General features: G+C 37.4%; 1 protein-coding gene and 1 non-coding gene across 7 annotated transcripts in view; one reads left to right on the top strand and one right to left on the bottom strand.

Annotated features, from left to right (window-relative positions):
- The window catches only part of Exoc6b (exocyst complex component 6B), a 521,360-nt gene that overhangs the window by 42,794 nt on the left and 458,933 nt on the right, over positions 1 to 19,633 (top strand). For all 6 annotated transcript variants that reach the window (XM_052174154.1, XM_052174153.1, XM_052174155.1 and 3 more), the window contains exons 2-3: positions 14,233 to 14,398; positions 19,521 to 19,568. In XM_052174154.1, the coding sequence (XP_052030114.1) occupies positions 14,233 to 14,398; positions 19,521 to 19,568 (214 nt within the window). The remainder of the gene's footprint in view (positions 1 to 14,232; positions 14,399 to 19,520; positions 19,569 to 19,633) is intronic.
- Positions 5,099 to 5,203, bottom strand: LOC127679619 (small nucleolar RNA U13). The gene has a single exon (XR_007976881.1). It is a non-coding gene; the product is annotated as a small nucleolar RNA U13 (small nucleolar RNA).

Here is a 19,633-nt window from a genome sequence, read left to right as displayed (position 1 = left end):
GGAGGGCATTTCTCCTTCCCCCTTGTTACCTGTGGTAGATGAGGGATAGTTCTTCTGCTCTTATGACACTGGGGCCAGTTCTCCTGCCTGCCTCAGGTAGCAAGGGGCAGGAGGGAGTGGGGGTTGGGAGGTGGGCAATAAGGGAGTGGGGGGCTGAAAGGTGGGGGGGAGAGCATCTCTCCCTTGCCTATTCCAGCCTATGGCAGATGAGGGATGAGGTATTTTATATCTTTTAAATATTTTGTTTCTTAAGACAGAGTCTCATATATACCAGGCTGGATTTAAACTTGTTAGCTAAGGTTGACTTGGTCTTGCTATCTCTGCCTTTCATGTACTGGGATTATGGAGCTGTGTCTTCAGCCTGGTTTATTCAGTGCTGGCCAAACCAAGTTGTCTTGCATTTTACATAAGTGTTTTTAACAAGTGGATCATATCATAGCTCTGTAACTTAGGACAATCCTCTTGTGTCTTCCCTTTGGGAGCTGGGATCACAGGTGTATGCTACTACCTCTGGCTGTCACTCCATAGTTCTTATTTTTATTTTATTTTGATAAAATTTTAGAAATGTGGTCTCATGTTAACACCAAAGTGTTTATGCTTGTTTACTGTTTATTTTATTTAACATCTTACTTAGTGTTTACTGTGAATCTACTACTGTTCTAGATTTTTAAAATATATTTTTTGTTCAATCATTTAAAATAACACTTTAAGTAAAATATTAGAAACAGAAACGTTATGAAAAAAGTAAGAGTCAAAGTCAGGCATGGTGGTATGCACCTTTAATCCCAGCATACTTTAGGCAGAGACAGGATGATGTCTGTGAGTTCCAGGCCAGCAGGGCTATGTAGTGAGATCCTGCCTCAAAACAAACAAACAAACAAACAACACCCCCCCCCCAAACCCCAAAAAACCCACTACCACCACCACCAACAAAAAACCCCAGCACAAATAGTAGGAGTCACATTTATCTAGGTTTAATGATTTTTCTTACTGTCTCTTCTGTTCCCCTTAGAAATGTAAATTTAAATATTTGGATATATTTACCTAGCTGTTGAGTGGACATATGGTTTAAATATCTTGTTGTTTTCATCTCATCTTGCTTTCTCTCTTTTCTTTTCTTTTTATTCTTTTTATTTATTTATTATATGTAAGTACAATGTAGTTGTCTTCAGACACCTCAGAAGAGGGCATCAGATCTCATTACGGATGGTTGTGAGCCACCATGTGGTTGCTGGGATTTGAACTCAGGACCTTCAGAAGGGCAGTTGGTGCTCTTAACCGCTGAATCTCTCCAGCCCCCACTTTCTCTCTTTTCTACTCTTCAACAAAACCCTTTCTTCTCACCTTTTGTATTTCTCTTTTATTTTCTTTTCTTTTTTAAATTTTATTTTGAGACAGGGTATCTCTCATACCTTGGCTGTCTTGGAACCTACTCTGTAGAACAGGCTGACTTCAAACTCATGGAGATCCGAATGCTTCTACCTCCCAAGTGCTGAGATCAAAGGCATGCACTGCCACCACCAAGCTCATTTTGTTATTATTGATAAAATTATGGTATTTGTAGTAGTAATACAGGAAACTATTTCTGTGTAATAGCAGTCTTGGAAAGATTGTTTCATATGCAGACTGATGATAATAACTATTCCAGGAGGGTTATTATCTTAGTCACTTTTCTATTGTTGTGAAGAGATACCATAACCTCAGCAACTCTAATGAAAGAAATTTAGCTGGGGCCTTGCTTATAGTTTCACTGCATTCAGTCTATTATCATGCTGGGGAGTATGGTGGCACATGGACATGGTGCTGGAGAAGGAGTTGAGAGTTCTGCATTCAGATCCACAGACAGCAGGAAGGGAGAGATTCTGGGATTGGCATATACTTTTGAAATTTTAACTGCCCCCCCATTGACACACTTCTTTTAACCAGACCTTAATCCTTCTCAAATAGTGCCACTCTTTGATAACAAAACACTGAAATATATGAGCCTATGGGGCCATTCTTATTCAAATCACCACAGTTATATTTGAGGGATAGCTGAGTTATTATATGGGAGATGTTCGTTTGACATTTTGACACACATTTAAAAGATGCTTGCTTTTATTATGATTTAGAAAGGCTGAATTAGGTATATCCTTTTCAGTTTTAGTGTCATGAGAACAGTTTTGCTCAGATTCAGTCAGTGTCATAGGATTAATTTTTCTGTGCCCACTTCTAGTTGGCACATATTCACTTTGATCTCAGACAGACAGACACACACACATACACACACACACACACACACACACACACACACACACACACACACCCTTTTCAGTACCACTTTCAGGTATAAACTGATCTAGCTTTCATCATGACACCAGGTCAAAGCTCCCTGTGCACTTTTATGATGACAGAGGGTTTAATGGAGTGTTTAATCCACGGCAGACTAAAGTTACAAAAATTGGGGTAGGTAACAGAACACAGAAGATTGTCCTTATCTTCTTTCTATGTCTGTGTTATGTGGGGCTGGTTGGGCATTGATGCTTATCATTATAATAGAGAGTTCTTGGCTACTTCCACAAATCTTTAATAAACACCACCTTGCCCTTTCCTTTAAAAACAAAACCAAACTTTGCCAATGAATTGAGAGTTAACTTGATAATTTGGAGCATATAACCATGTTGTTTGGAAGCTGTCTGACTGTTTCCATTGTTGCAGCCTGATTGTCCATGGTTTAATCATCAGTAGTTGTGAAGGAAGGCAGGGGGAAAGGGGAGGGTGCTGCAGGCTGCATAGTACCATAAAAAATTTCCACCTGGAAGCAATCTTTCCTAAAAGCCCTTAGGGACTGCTGTCCCCTCCCCTTCAGTTGGCAGTAAGGACTAGAAACACCAGCTCCCTGTGGAACCAGGCTTTGCTGCTCCCAGCTTCCAGAAGAGGTAGAGGAGAGCTAGGGAATAACAAATTATTCCCAGACACTTCTATAAGAAATTCCCTTGAGCCTTCTTTCTTCTTTTCCTCTGGTTCTTTCTTTATTAATATTTTAGCTGAAGTACAGATTATTTGCAGTAATAGGACTTGAATTTGCTTTTTGATTGGAGTGTTTATTATCATCCCTAGTGCCTGTCCTTGTAGAAAGTTTGAAAGTCTTTGGGTCTGTCATAGGCTATGTGTCACTTTATAATGCCTTCTCTGTGGAATGTAGGCATTGTTCCAGGTGTGAACTCTCAAGGAACTCATGGTCCTGTGGGAGTGATACACATGTAAATAAATCATATGTATGTGCTGTTCAGTGTAGCAGCCGTTCAAAGATATGAACAAATAAAAAAATTCAAGCAAGCGAGTATTAACCCTCTACCAGTAAAATGTCCTTAATGGTGCTCATTCATTCTTAGGCCTGCCTTCCAGTGTGACAGGAGGCTAGAATGAGGTGCCTGGGTAAATGTAAGGATAATTCTTTTGGTGGAATTTACTCCCAACCACACATGGTTTCCTAAGGTCAAGGTCAGTTCAGATTTTTATTGTCACTATGAGGGTTAAGTGGTTAATGGTGATACCATGGCTCTGAAGGAATAACTCACTTTGTACCACTCCAAATGAAGGGTAACCAGATGTTTCAACAGATTTTGTAGTTTATTCCTTTAAAAACAGACTGTGATTGCATGCTATAACATAGTGTATTTTTACTACATTTATTTATACAAGTCTATATGTGTGTAACATGGGTGGAGGTCAGGGGACAACTTGCCAGATTTGATTCTTTCCTTCTATTATGTGAGTCCCAGGAATGGAAATCAGAGTGTAAGGCTTAGCAGCAAGTAAGTGCCTTTACCTTCTGGGCCACTTGCTAGCTGTATCTATTTGCTTTTGGTAGCAATTTTGTAATTTCTTCAGTTTTGGAATTACATGTTTAATGTTTCTTTCTGTTTTGGTTTAAATGTTTGCTATTTCTTTAAATATATCATTTATTTTTAATTTATACATATCAATTTTAAGCCTGGGTAAATCTTGATCCATAGTTCTTTATTCTTTTTAAGCTTTTTGTTGTTGTTGTTGTTTTTAAACTGTCCATGTTCTAAGATTTGTGTTTTTTTGATACTTAAATTCTAATTTAAATAACTATTCTCAGAAATCTTAAAAATATGAATTAAAGTATGTTTCTCTAGAGAAGATTTATGTTCATTCCGTCAGTTATGTGTGGACATTGGGAAGGAGATTGCTTCTAAAATAAATAACAATTATTATTTGTGAGATGATATTTTGGTATGTTTCTCAGGCATGGTTTGAACTTGAACTCAAGCAGTTGATCCTTCTACTTCTGACTGACTTCCTTAGTGCCGGGATAAAAGATGCACCTCTATACCTGGCCCTAAAATGAAGAATTTGACATTATTTTTGACTGTACAGATATAAATACTATGACTATGAGACTTATTCTTTGTTTTAAAATGACTAGATGTTTTTCTTTCTCCTGCAACCAGAATCAGTACCAGAAGAGGGTGGGCTCCTTGCATGCTCCCTTTACCCTTTCATTGAAGTATCTTGGTTTTTAATCATTTTGAGGTCCCCTCATTTGTCTCTTTGATTTCGGTTCCTTTTTACTCCAGTCACCGGAGATGTTCTTTATTTTCTTTACTGCGAAGTCAATGCACTAATGGTATAGAACCTTCATTTAGATTTTTAAGATTTACTACCAACCAGAAGTGTTTTCCTAGTGTGCCTAATGCTTGCATTGCTCATGGGGAGCAGCATCTTGTTTTGCTACTTTGTTTTCTATTACATTTTTTTGAATGGAAACAACTCTATTATCTTTTATTGGTCCCTCAGGGTTTTCAGTGCTAGGGACTTAACTTTGGAGTATTAAATTGCTCTAGTTGGGTTGGATTCACTGTGGAGGTTAGGCTGATCTTGAACTTGCAGTGATCCTCCTACTTCAGTCTTAGAATGTTGGATTTATAGGCATACACCATCCTGCTCATTCATTCATTCATTTTTTAAAAAAAATTAGTTAATTTTTATTTCTTTAAAGACAGGGTCTTGTTGTATCCCAGCTTGACTCACTATGTAGTTCAGGATTTTAGTCATGCACCCTTCTCAAACATTCCTTTTCTTTTTATCAGGTCAAATGGGTAATGTGCCCAATTTCATAACAAGGTTTGAGAGTGGTATGTGTCACATAGAGATGCAAATGCTTAATCATCTTACTTATGAACTAAAAAAAGATTCTGCCTCAAGTACTCTTTATTTCTCATCTTATAATTAGTAACATTCATGATTCAGTTAAAAAAAGCAATGGAATAAATAAATCTTTTTGCTTTTAACACAGATTTGTACAAAGGAAATAATAAAGCCACTGACAAACTTTGTTGAGACTTTATATCTTCAGATGATGATAATGATGATGATTGAGACTTTGTATTTTTAGATGATGGTGATGAGGAGGAGGATGGTGATGATGATGATGATTTGTTCCAACAGGATATTACCTAGGTTTTAGTTATGACAGTCTCTGTATAATTAAGTTGGACTATCTTTGCTTTTATTGGTTTATTTCCTGTTTGATTTCTTTTGTTGATTTGACTGATATTTTATGATAAATTTTTCTCTTCTGAGACTTTCTAGTTGTATTTAACCCAAGTCACATTCTTTGGAAGGCTCTTTGGCTAGGTGTCAGCTGAAGCTGCCCCCACCCTGGTTTCTGAAAGTGTCCACCTTTGGCTTTCTTTCTTGCCTGAGGCAGAATTCCCTTAGAGTATCCTCTTGGTTATATGGGCTGTCTTGGTGGAGCCAGTCAGATACGTTGGGATCTGCAAAGACAGAAAAAATTTTGGAATGTGTTTGCTCTTATATGGTGTTACAAAAACATTTAGATATTATATTAATTGCCTTTTGTATTGCTTTGATCAAATACTTGACAAGAAGAAACTTCAAGAGGAAGGCTTTGCTTGGCTCCCAGTTTAAGGGGATACAGTCCATCATGGTGGGAAAGGCAGGATGTCAAGAGTAGAAGGTGGTTGGTTATAGTGCACCACAGCCAGAAATGTAGTTATGAAATGTTACTACTCTAGTTGGTCTGGGAGAGTGGAGCCCAAAACCGAGGTGGACTAAAGTATCATGCAGTAGCCAACTTCGTTCAGAGTATCAGTTTATATTTTGAGGATATTCTTGAGGGTTAAGCAAGGTCAGAAGAGCAAAGGTCACATGAGTTTAAGCTGTATATTGTCAGGAGTCAAGTCATGTTTGGAAGCATCATCCTGAATACTAATGGATAGTAAGTGATGTGTAATCTAAAGTGAAACCTACTCCATCATCACATCTGAGAGGGCATGAAGGCACATTCCAAGACATAGCAACCTGTGTTATGGAGGAATGGAGAGATATTACAATACTTTTGCTTACACAGTGTTTTCTCACAAGGTCTCAAAAATCTCACACAGCTTCATTCATAGATGGTGTTCAGACAATTAGATGCTGGTGTTTGAATGAAAAAGGAAATCAAGAAGGAAAGGACATGACTACTCCTAGGTATGATGGAGGAGAAAGTTTATTTTAGGTAAAAAGGAGCATAGTCAGAGACAGCGACATGTGGGAGCATCCAGAATGGTCAAGACCTTGCAAGCCATGTGTGGAGAGAGGGATAGAGGAGAGGGCACAGCAGCTGCCAAGCAGGACCAAGAGACTGGACAAGAGAGGACAAACTAAAGGAATAGGTAACCGAAATGGTTGGATTATATAGGGAAGAACAGCTGGGGTAAGGGAGGTTTAGCCCCTGGGCTGGAGAAATTTTTGGTGGTTTGGGTGGAGGGGGCAGGCATACCCTGTAACAGGTTGGTCTGAGGGTTGCAGAGAACCTGGTGGCCAGGTTTACCTTGATATGCTAAACAGGCACCTCAGCTGGTTCAGCTTGCTTCTTCCTTTTTTATTGAGTCACAAACTCTATTCCAGCTGTTTTCAACCTGTCAAGACCCCTTTGGTGGGACGACCTTTTTACAGGAGTTGCCTAAGACCATCAGGAAACATAGATACTTACATTATAATTCATAACAGTAGCGAAATTACAGTTAAGAAAAAATTTATGGTTGTGGGTCACAACAACATGAGGAATGGTATTAAATGGTCATAGCATTAGGAAGCTTGAGAACCACTACTCTAGCCCTTTAAATGGTACATCCTTCCATATTAGTTAACCTAATCTAGAAATGGCATCATAGACATTCCCAGAGGCTTGTCTCCTACATTATTCTAGACAAGTTGAAAGATAAACAGTATTAACTGTCAGATGTTTTGTGATCAACTTAGACTTCTTTAATAACAATATGTGTCTCCAGGTATTGATGATAATATGCAGTTGTCTATTTTTCCTGTACCCAGAATATCCAATTTATAATCCTGAAGTCTGAACACAATCAGTAGACATACTGAAGTAAGAAGAAGAGATACAAACTGCTTTGACCTCAACATCATGCTTAAATGTGTTTTTCCACTTTATTTTTAACTTTTGGGATAAACAAAATTACTAATGATTCTTTTATGGAGTTTAATGAGAAGAAAATGTTTGAGGGATAAAGCCATGACAAGTTAAAAAAGATATATGAAAAAGAAAAGACCAGAACAACTCTGGAATTTTTTTTCTTAGATAATCAAAACCAAAATCCCAGACTGAAAATACTCAGTTTTTGGTGTCTTGAGTTCTTCTTGGTCTCAAGACTTGTGAGTAGATGTGTTTGGTCTCCTGTATTAACTACTCTTGCATTCATCTCTGAAACAAGGGTAAATTCACAAGCATTGCTTGATTTACATTTTTCTTCTTTGTATCCATTTGTGTCCACTTCAGTGGTAGAATCTTTCCACATCCAGGCCCCGTGAGAACACCTGGAGATAAAATGGGTAAGACAGTCTTTGCACAAGGGAGGACTAATGTTTTAGTATAAGAAGACTGATAATTGAACAGACCATCAGAATATAGTTTAATAAATTTTGTAAGGGCAATTAGTTACAAAGGCTGTGGGGATGAAAGGCCCTAAGTGATTAGAAGTGGGTCTTCAGAAGAAGGAAGGTGTGAGCTGTGGCTTTAAGAGTGGATGAGATTTACCTTGAAATGGAAGAAAAGGGGAAGGAAAGATAGTTGAAGCTGGAGACTGGACTCCTTAACAAACTTTGGATACCAATTGTTGTTTGTATCTTTGAGTTGCCTTTGCAAACTGCACAACATGCTGTCATATAGGATAGTTTACTATGCAAATAGCAGAGTATAGAGGGAAAGTGACTTAAATAATTGGTAATTGACTGACATATGTAGTATCTGGAGACAGCTGGTGAGAATTTATCCAATGACCAGGACTCAGGTGTTTCCCACACTTTCCCCTTTCTAAACCTAGATTATTGGCATAGTTTCCCCTCTTTATAGGGTGGTTGCTTCGCCTGCCTATAAGGGTTTTATTTTTACAGGGCAGTGTTTAAAGTAGGAAAAGCAACTTTTTTCACACTTCCCTTTTCCCACTTTGGCCTTTTACTAACAGATTTTCCTTTTCATTGGTGAGAGTTGTAACATACATCTTTGTGTTAACTGGTCACCGACAAGGTAACTTTAGTGTTCACCTTTAGTTGTAGGATAAGAAGGTGAAACACCAGACAGAGTCGGACTGCTCAAACAAAAAAAAAGGATCAATAGTTGCTATGTAGACACAGCTAATCCACAACTGACTCACCCTGCAGTGGAATCCCCCTCCCTCCTTTCCCTTCTCTCATACTTCTCTCTCTCCTCCCTCCTCTTTTTCTTTCTAGACAGGGTTTCTCTGTGTAGCCCCTGACTGTCCTGGATAGCCTTGAATTCCTGATCCACCTGTCTCTGCCACCTGAGTGTTGGCAGCATGCCCAGTTTTTATCAGTCCAGGGTTTTCTGTACGAAAGGTTACACTCTATCAGTTGAGTTACATGCCCTGCCTTGGACCCACAGGTTTGATCAAATGCAGTTTTTAGATGTTTTTCATCAGTCTGTTTTATTTAGTTACATCAAATAACATTTTTAAAAGAAATATTAGAAATTAGTCACCACTAGATGGCAGTCTTTCTCCACTTTAGGTCATTTGTTCAGAAGGAAACAGTGCAATACTGTTAAGAACAGTGCTGACTGCCAGTGGAAAGCTAATTTAGTAGGTCCCTAACTTTTCCAGTTTAAGACTTGTTTATTTATTTATTTTTGCCTTTTAATTCTGATAGGCCTGTTGGTTATTGATGACATGCTGAAATAAATTTGAAATGCAGAGTTTGTATGGTTTATAAGATCAGTTCATATTTGCTTTTTACTGTGGTAGAAGAAATTTGTAATTAAAGACATAAAATGCAAGTAAATATGTTTTCACCTGTCTGATAGCTACATGGAAACTGTGTATCCTTTTCACTTGCATGTACACAAAGAATTCATACAGAATCAGGGAGTATTGTAAATTTCCAGAAAAATGGGGAATACAGGGTACCCTAAACACTGTCTATTTTCCTTCATTTAGATTTGTGTGTTTTAGATTTCAACTCTTTTTTTTTTTCTTGAGACAAGGTCTTGCCCTGTTGTCCTGGCTGGCTTTGTACTAATCACTGTGAGCTCATGCCCCTGCCTCAGCTTCCTGAATGCTGGGATCACAGACCTGGGAGCTCCATACTAACCAAATCTTTTTAAGTTTTAAATTTTCTACTCCAAGGGCCCACTCTAAATCTGTAAAGTTACACCACATCATACCATGAAGATTCTAAATAGAAACTTGGTGACACTGAGAGATAAGGAGATTAAAACTACCACCTGCTGTCTGTCCTCCAAATGTTTGCTCCTTCTCGTTATGTGCTTGAATTGGAAAGCTTAAGGTTTAGCTAGTACTTCAGGGAAATTGTGATTGATTGCTATTTCCTATTTTGTAAATGAGAAAGAGCTGAAGGTCAGAGAGATTAATTGAATTGGTCAAAGTTGTAGCAAATTACAGTGCTAAGACCAAGGCCTCACAATCAGGCATCTGAAATCCTCATTTTTTTACTTTGATTTTAGTTTAGGTTTTCTTTTCTTTTTGAAAAGTAGGAAACCCAGGGAGGCATTATCTCAGTTCTGATTTTCTTTGCTTATTTTCCTTGAGTGGGCCTTACATAGATCATGCTAGTTGGTAAGGCTTGGCTTGCCTTAGAGCCCTCACCCTCCTTCCTCCACTTCCCACCTGCTAGGGTTACACTCCTCTATACCTGGTGCCCGGATTTCTGAACTTTGTGTTTTCTTTCCTCATCAGGTTTATTCTTTACCTTTGGAGAGAATGAATGAAAAAATTTCCTGGTAGAACCTAATGTAGAAGTTATTACCGAGTCAGAATATACTGAAATTAAACCAAAAGTTTTTTTTTTTAAATTGAGTAATACCAGCCTATGTTTTTAAGTTTGAGGATTTTTCAGTGTTTCCTGCCCCCACCCCCTAGTTTTCTACATGATAAGGAATATGAGTATCTTTACTTAGAAGAGTCCTTTTCTTTTCTTTGAAAGGGGAAGATTTAAGCGTCAAACTTACTGAAATAAATCATCCACTTGGAGGACTGCTTATAATTTTTTTCATCTTTTTCTTTCCAAGGAAGGGGGAATGAATCTTGATGGCTGTGTTTTTATTGAAGTCAGTGTTTGTAGGTGTGTGTGTGTGTGTGTGTGTGTTACCCTTAATTTTGGGTAGTGAACTGACATGATGAAGAAAGTAAATAGTCTTATCCAGAGGATAAATGCATGATGATCCTGTACCACACATCACTCCAGACTAAAAAATCATGGGCACTGAGCAAATATGTGTTTGCTGAAGGAGTGTCAGGGGTTCAGAGATAGTGTTGGCATGTCCCAGTCAGCATGTGGGTTATTGGTTCTGAATTGATACTGACTCTAGGAGAACTCAAGAAGCATCATGGCCCTCCAGTTAAAATAGTGCTTAATGGAGGTCAGGGGATTGATTAATGGAGTTTTGGCTGAAGTCTGATTCACAGGTCTAGTAGGTCTCTGAACTCACTCTGCGGTTGTCCAACCTTCCCACACCCAATATATATAGTTGGGATAGATATACATAGAAGTTGGAAGAATTCTTTCAGTAGTTCCCTGATCTGGCATGAAGGCTATTATGGTTGTGGTTGGAAAGGCTAAATACCTTTAAGAGTTGCCTGATCCAGGAAAAATCAATACAGTGTTGCATCCCTAAAACAGTTGTAGAAGTTATTACTACCATCAAGGACTTGAAAGATGCCTAGGTGGAAAATGACAGTTGACTATAAAAAACTTAATTAAGTAGTGACTCCAATTGAAGCTGCTGTACCAGATGTGATGTCCTTTCTTGAGCAGATAAACACATCTCCTGGTACATGATATGCAGCTATTGACCTAGGAAATGTCTTTTTTTCTCTATACCTATCTGTAAGGACCTCCAGAAGCTATTTGCTTTCAGTTGTCAAGGGCAGCAGTATACCTTTATATTAACTATGAATTAACTCTCTAGCTCAGTGTCATAATTTAGTTTGAATGGATCTCAATCATCTATCTCTTCCACAAAGTATTACATTAGTGCCCCATATTGATGGCATTATGCTGATTGGACAAAGTGAGCATGAGGTATCAACCATATTGGACTTGTTGGTAACACAAATGTGCATCAGAGGATGGGAAATAAATCCATGTAAAATTCAGAAGACATCTACCTCAGTGTCTTGGTCACTGTTCTATTTCTGTGAAGAGATGCCATGACCATAACAACTATAAAAGAAAGCATTTAATTGGGATTTGCTTACAGTTACAGAGGTTTTGTTCATTATCATCATGACAGTGAGCATGGTGGCACACAGGCAGACTTGGTACTGGGGAAGTAGCTGAGAGCTCTACATTATCTGCAGACAGCAGGAAGAGAGAGACATTGTTGGGTCTGGCACTTGAAACCTCAGAGCCCACTCCCATTGGTACACGTCCTCCAATAAGCCCATACCTCTTCCAAAAAGCCACATCTCCTGATCTTCTAATCTTTCTCAGTCACTCATAGTTGAATAAGCATTCAAATATTTGAGTCTGTGGGGCCATTCTTGTTCAATCCACTGCGCTCAGTAAAATTCTTAGGAGACCAGAGGTGTGGAACATGCAGAGATAGTCATAATGTTTAATTTGCCCATTTGGATACTAGAGAGAGTATATTTCTCACTTGTGTAAGTTACTATGATCCATATGCCAAATGTCTTGGAAAACTGCTAGCTTTGTTTGGAACCTGTAACAGAAGACTCTTTAACATATCTAAGCTGTTGTGTAGGCAGCTCTACCATTGTATGATCCAGCAGACCTGATGATGCTATTAGTGGCATTATTGAGGTATTAGTGGCAGACAAGGATGCTATTTGGAGCTCATGGAAGGCTTCTATTGGTGAGTCACAGAAGAGACCTTGGGATTTTGAGGCAAGGCTCTGCCTTCATCTCCAGAAAAATTATTCTCCCTTTGAAAGACAGCTCTTAACCTGCTATTAGTCCTTAGCAGAAACTGAATGTTTGATAATAGTCCACCAGTTCACCATGCAACCTGAGTTTGTTCTTGCTCTTGCTGCAAGTCCATTCCTTTACAGGGATTAGAGCCTACTTAGGGATTCCAGCATACACTGAAGACAAGCTATGACATCAAGTCTCATAACTACTGGGTTCTTGGATCTTCTGTTGATAGGCAGCCATTATTGGATTAGCAGGACCATAGCCTGTAAGCCATTCTAATAAATCCCTTTTATACATATATGTATATACATATCATTCTGTAAGTCTGTTTCTATAGAGAACCCTCATTAATATAGAAGCCTTTGGAGAGACTTAAGCTGGTGGGGTGGGGATGTTTGAAATACTGATTTAAAGAGATTGTTTTAACTGCTGCATGGACTATGTAATTGGTGGTGATGATGGTGGTAGCAAATGCATAATGGAATTTTAGAGGCTTTTTAATTGCTCTGGTGCAGCTAAGTTTTACATTTGGACAGTGATTTAAATTGAAATAGGGGGTTGTATTTAATTTTAGGACATGTTTTGGAGATTGAGTTGTTATGACTTAGTAGTAGATTAGATAGGAAAAGGGTAGACAGATGATAAATGATTATTGATACTTCACACACACAAACACACACACATACACACACACACTGCATTTGGATGGCTTTTACCAATACAATTGGAGTACTGCAGTAGTAACAGGAAATTTGAATTTAGAGCTCAGGGTAGAGCTTTCATTTGTAGATTATACCTCAGGAAGTCAGTGTTATATGAGTGGTGTTTTTGAGCCATGAGCTTGCTTGGTGAGAGAGCATAGAGAGGTATAATAGAGGAGGAGGCTCTAGAGGAGAGACTGAGAAGCTGTGTCAGTGAAAGGGTAGATCCATGTAATTACTGTCACGCTCTCCAGAAGAGAGTGCTTAATGAAGAAGTCAGCACCAAGCTTCAACAATGAGTGTTTATATTATTTTTTGAGATATTAATCATTGCCTGGGTTTATCATTCCTAATTAAAAAATCTCAAGTACAAATGCTCATAAGGAATGTATGACAGCCATTGTAAGTGGAAAATGCCAGGTTGGCCTCATGTTTGTGACCTGTTGTAGTCAAAATACTAAGTCACTAAGATGTTGAATAGATTTACCTTCAGGGTATAAGTTATATGTGAAAACATGATAAATTGTGTGTTTGGATTTGAATCTTATATACAAGAAAACTCACACAAATATTCCCCCAAAATTCCTTTAATCAGAAACATTAGTTTTCAAGCATTTTAGACAAGGAATTCCATTTCCAGCAGAATTTTCTAGTAGTGTTGAGTGACTATTTTAAATTATAGCTGTGTAGTTATACTAGCCAGCCTGTCTGTGATTTTTTTTTTCCCTCCAGTACTATTCAGCTTCTTGGATAGAGTCATGGAGTAACTGGATAGTTGGATTTATTGAAATCGAGTTTTTCTAGATGAGCTAAATGTAGAAATGGATAGGAGCTATAATTCAAGACTTTTATTTTGTGATGATAGTCTGATGGTATGCCAAATGTTTTTAAGTGAATTAGAAAGCAACTTTTTTGGATTTTCCTAGAACAAAACACAACAATACCAACACTCTTGTAATGTGGGGACAGTATGGATTCAGTTGGTAGTTTATGAATCCTGACTGTCTAGTCTCTATAGAAGTTTCTTCCGAGTTTGTAATTCTTTTCTCCTCAGAAGTGCTGTAATCGTTATGCCATCTTCTCTTTAAAGGTCTGTCTATGATGGTGAGGAACATGGACGATTCATGGAGAAGCTGGAAACTCGTATTCGCAACCATGACAGAGAAATCGAGAAAATGTGCAACTTCCACTACCAGGGCTTTGTGGACTCGATTACTGAGCTGCTGAAAGTACGAGGAGAGGCCCAGAAACTCAAAGTAAGGAGGCACCGCTGGATATTTGCTCTGTCCTCTTCTGCTAAGTATTGAAAGAGTAGGGCCCATCCTGCATGACATGTAGGACAGGCTTGCTTTATTTTCATGGGGTAGATCCTTTAGTTCCCACTTTTCAAATATAGAGTCAAGGTGAAGGTACATGGACAGTCTGGCCAAACCACAAAGTTGGTATGAAGTGATCATTACTAAACAAAGGACATGTACCGTTTAGATATGATCATGTTATTTTCCTGGCTTAAAAACCTGCATAGCTCCCTTTGGTTAGGTTTGAGAGAACACAGTCCAGCATACTTAAGTTCCATTTCATCTGGCTCTGCCATGTCTTCACTCTCATTTCTTGGCTTTTATAATGATGATGATAATGATAATAATTATTTATTTTGTTTGTTTTTTTTTCGAGACAGGGTTTCTCTGTGTAGCCCTGGCTGTCCTGGAACTCACTTTGTAGACCAGGCTAGCCTCGAACTGAGAAATCCACCTCCCTCTGCCGTCCAAGTGCTAGGATTAAAGGCGTGTGCCACTACGGATCAGTGATGATAATTATTTTGAGATAGGGTCTTCCTATGTATCCTATCCTGGCCTCCAACTTCCTCCTTCCCTCAGCTTCTCAAGTACTGGGATTACAGGTGGGTCTCACTGTACTGGGGTGTAGTAAGATACTTATGAAGTATGGAAAGGAATTTATACCAAAACCCATATAAAGAATACTCATTTAAGTTAGTTTAATGCTCACAAGTGGATTGAACCAATGATCAGTTACTTAGACTGCTCCTGAAGCTACCAGCTTCTTTGCTGGAATACCCCTCCCCTGCCCATCACCAGGCATTAAAAAGTTGCTATTACTTACTTACTTGAAAGGCCAAGGTGAAAAGACCTGTGGTGGCTGTGGAGTGCTGCCTACAGCGTGATTCATGTTCAGGAAAGAGGCAGGTCACAGCAGATCCCTTCTCTTAGATAACTTTGCTTGTTGATCCAAAGACTATTCTCCTAAATTTCTGTTATGTTAAACAGTTTAGATTTTTTGTCATTTTCTAAGAAAACTCATCTGTTCTGTCGTTAATAATAATTTTATTTTCTATGTTTATTTTTCTTGTTGGAATCTAAATTAGAATCCTTAATAGAATTTTTTTTCTTCATGGGGTTATCTGGACAGTGGGTATAAAGTTCATCTCAAAGAATATATTGGCTAAAAAAAAGCAAAGAAACAATTTTATTGAAAGGCTAAACAAGCTATTAGATAGCAAATATATTCTAAAACTACAATAGTTAAAAAAATCATTTGACTGCAAAACATGACTTAAATGGACATAAAGCCATTAAACCATTAAACTTCATAACTTCTTTTATTTAATGTGATTTTTTGGTGTTTAACTACAGAAATATTGATGTGTTTGAAATAGAGGTGCTATACTGTTTCCAGCTGTGGGATATTATATAACAGATATACAATGTAATACATTATATATAAAATATCATTACTTATATAAAATTTCCAATACTTTGAGGTCTCAAACACATTGGATCCTAAGGTTTGTATGATAGAACTCATCTACCTTGAGAAACAGAATATTGCCAACAAATATTTCTCTCTTCTCTATGTTTCTCAGTTACTTTCTCCATATTAGATGTAACAAGTCCTTTGATTTGTTGCTAATGTGCTGCTTGTCCTCACTCAGGCCTCAGAGCTTCCTCACAATCTTGACTATTCTTTTCTCTGCTTCTTAGTCTTGTGCATTGCAAACTTCTCCCACATATTCTTGGGAACCTGTTCCAGGGTGGACAAAAGGATATAAGAGATGTAGAATAATCTCTTCTATTTAAGAGATGGTTTAAGCAAAATGATACAGATTATTGCCTGGAAACTTAGCAGTTGCTGACCTTAATTTCTGATTGATATTCACCTTTGTTCTACTTTTTCCATTACTTCAAATTGGCTCAAGTTGTAAATTCCTTCAAATTGGTCTGAATGTTTCAGAAGGAATACCTGACTGTGTTTTTCCAGTTTGGTATTTTGGCTGCTTGAGACTCTTAACCAGTTCCTCTGAGGGTGAGAGGACTAATGTCTAGCTGCACACCTAGTAAGCTCTGCTCTGGGGGACCCATTGACCTGGGTGAAGAATGCTGAACTTCTTAATGCTAGAAAGGAATTTAGAAGTGGAAAAGTTTTAAGTATTAATCAACCACTTATAACACTAAGTTAATACAATAATATTACACTTTTTGTGATGCTCATTATTTTGTGTTCACAGCATTTCTGTAGGAGTATGTATAATGTGTGTGTATGTGCATGCACTTCCATATTTTTTTTTATTAGCAGTGTCTTTCTAGGCAGTTTTTTTCATTGTAGTATATAGAATAGTAATCAGATAGAATTAAGATAGTTAATACTTTTCTTTTTTCTTTTTTAGTTAATACTTTTCTTACCATTGACAATAGAGTTAGGAGGCTGGAGAGATGGCTCAGTGGTTAAGATCACTGACCGTTGATATAGAGTAGGCTCCTATGGATTTGTTTTTGATGACAGTTTGCATGAAATCAGTGAAATCACTTTACTAGACATTGATCAATCATTCTTTTTTTTTTAAAGATTTATTTTGTATATGTAAGTATACTGTAGCTGTCTTCAGACACACCAGAAGATCTCATTATAGATGTTTGTGAGCCACCATGTGGCTGCTGGGATTTGAACTCAGGACCTTTGGAAGAGCAGTCAGTCACCAGCCCAGATCAATAATTCTACAAAAACTAGAAATTAAGCAGAAGAGAATTAAATAGAAAATAAAATGTTTTATATTTAGTAAAGATAAACATTGTTTCTTGAAAATTGTCTCAGTCTGTGTGTATATGTGTGTTTCTGTGTGTCTTTGTATGTGTGTGTGACTTGTTTCTCTTTCTTTCTGTCTCTGTTTATTTGATATGTCTGTGTATGTGTTTGTACCTCTCAGTGTGTCTGTTGTGTTTCTCTCTGCATATCTGTCTGTGTCCCTATCTGTCTATAGGTTCTCTGTGTTTTTAATCTCTGTGTATATATCTGTCTGTATTCATGAGTCTTAATGTAAAATATGTGTCTATTAGTTTGAGGGTAGGAACTTTGAGAAGTGATGCAGTAAACAAGGCTATTTTAGTATGAGCAATCGTGGTGAATATAGTTGTATTGGAGGTTTTAGTTTTGGGAGAACTCTACATAAAAACATCAAGTTTGTTGAAACCATCCTGTTTTTTATCCACATTGGTTTCTCTTACTTTGAGCTGAATCCTATTTTTTAGTGAGAGACCTTCATTAGAAGCAGCCTTTCTTTTGTTAGCTCTTCAAGATATTTGAAATAGCCATTGTTTAGGTGTGGGATAAAGTGTGCAGAGTCCAAATATAGTGTGCAAGCTCTCCAAACTACCTTTCTTTTATCTATGGGCTAAAAGTAACTTCATTTGTTTTTCATGTGGCATACATTTGGCTCCTATTTTTTTAAATCATTTTTAATCATGCTGCAGTTTGTCAGTGGCCTTCATGACATCTGACATCTGAATGTCATTCTCATCAGTTGGTCTTGCCACCCTACCATCTTGTTTTATTTTAGAGTGGGCATAACAACTTCTGGCTTGTATTTGCCCACTATTGTTGTAAATAAATTTTTATTGAATAGACATACCAGCACATAACATTTTATTTATAGACATAAATTTTTTTTTATGTCTTTATTTATTTAGTTCTGACAGTATGGCCTAGTTACTGCAGAGAATTTGTGGCCTGCAAAACAAAAATATTTACTGTCTTACTGTAATGGAAACAGAGTGCTGGCCCCAGTTGTAGGTGATGCTTTGGTGCTATTCTTTCTTTCCTCTCACTGAGCTCACAGTCTATTAGTTAATGGTGTTTTTCACGTCTAATGCTCCTAGTATCTATTGCTAGGATCATAAGTATCTATTGCTTCTTTTCCTCAGATTTTATAAAATATTTTTCTGGAAGAGGTCAGATTTTATTTTATCTTTGAAAGCAGGGGTACATTCTCTAATCTGTTATGGACTATATTATCCAGTTATGTATAATTTAAGATAAAAATGGTAAAAAGTATGTTTTCTGAAAAACTATTTTTTTGACATGCTTTTGAATCAAGTAAGTGTGGAAAACACTCCATATGATGTCTCTTTCCTGAGCACTTATAGTGTTTGTTATTTTCCCCTCTTTGTGTGTATGTATGTAATGCACATGTGCATATGTGTTAATAACATTAACTAGCATTTCTTGATGCTTTAAGGGACATTGTAGGAAATACTGGGTTGAGGGTGCAGTGAAAGTGTAAGGAACAGCAGTCACTAGTAGAAGGTCAGATTGTCTCTGTTTAAGAAGTTTACAAGTAAATATTATCTATGTTTTGATAATGTCTGAGATGATAAAGAATTGCTATTCTAAAAATTTGTTTTTTGTTAGTGGAAACATCAAGAGTAGATAATTGAAAAGGTGTGTGCTTGTCCCTTTAAATTATAAGACATGGCTTATTTAAAGCTTATTCACATATTTCTACTGTCTGGTGGTGAAATTGATGAGGTAATGGAAGTATTAGAAGCTGTTATGAATTAATGATCCCAAACTATTTAGTAATTTGTTTTGTAGAATTAAGATGATAACTAGTAACAATTTGACTTGTGTTACAAAGTTAAAATTATACCTAGCCTCTTCAGGAGTACCTTGTGAAGTAAGAAATGGTCTTACTTACCTGTCTGTGTTAACATTTGTTTTCTAGACATTGCACAGATGGTAAAGATCTTTGGATTATTTTCCATTTTATTTCTTTCTCCATTTATTTTTCTTGTTTTGTATTTTTTCTCTCTTTTTCTCTCCAAAGTTAGAATGTGATGTTGAGGATATGATAATATCTTACTTTGGAATGTACTCTGTAAAGTACATTCTAAAGTACATTTCTTTTCCTTTTGCAAAAGGTCATGGAGATGCCTAGTAGAGAAGTTGGTAAGAGTTTTAAGTTGTAGAGAGAACAGCTGGATCCCCATGTACTGGAATACCCCAGTCTTTTTATATTACATTTTAATCTTTATCCACCTGTTGTCTAAGTGTTTGTTTTTACGACTTTAAATTGTCTTCTCTCCACAGAACCAGGTGACGGACACTAATAGGAAACTGCAGCACGAGGGCAAGGAAGTAAGGCCACTTCACCTTCAACAATGTCTTTTCTGTTTTGTGCTTATAGCTGTTCCTCACTTTGG

The sequence above is a fragment of the Apodemus sylvaticus genome, chromosome 2, assembly GCF_947179515.1.
Source record: "Apodemus sylvaticus chromosome 2, mApoSyl1.1, whole genome shotgun sequence".
NCBI classification, from domain to species: domain Eukaryota; kingdom Metazoa; phylum Chordata; class Mammalia; order Rodentia; family Muridae; genus Apodemus; species Apodemus sylvaticus.
This window is presented reverse-complemented; position numbering and strand designations above follow the sequence as displayed.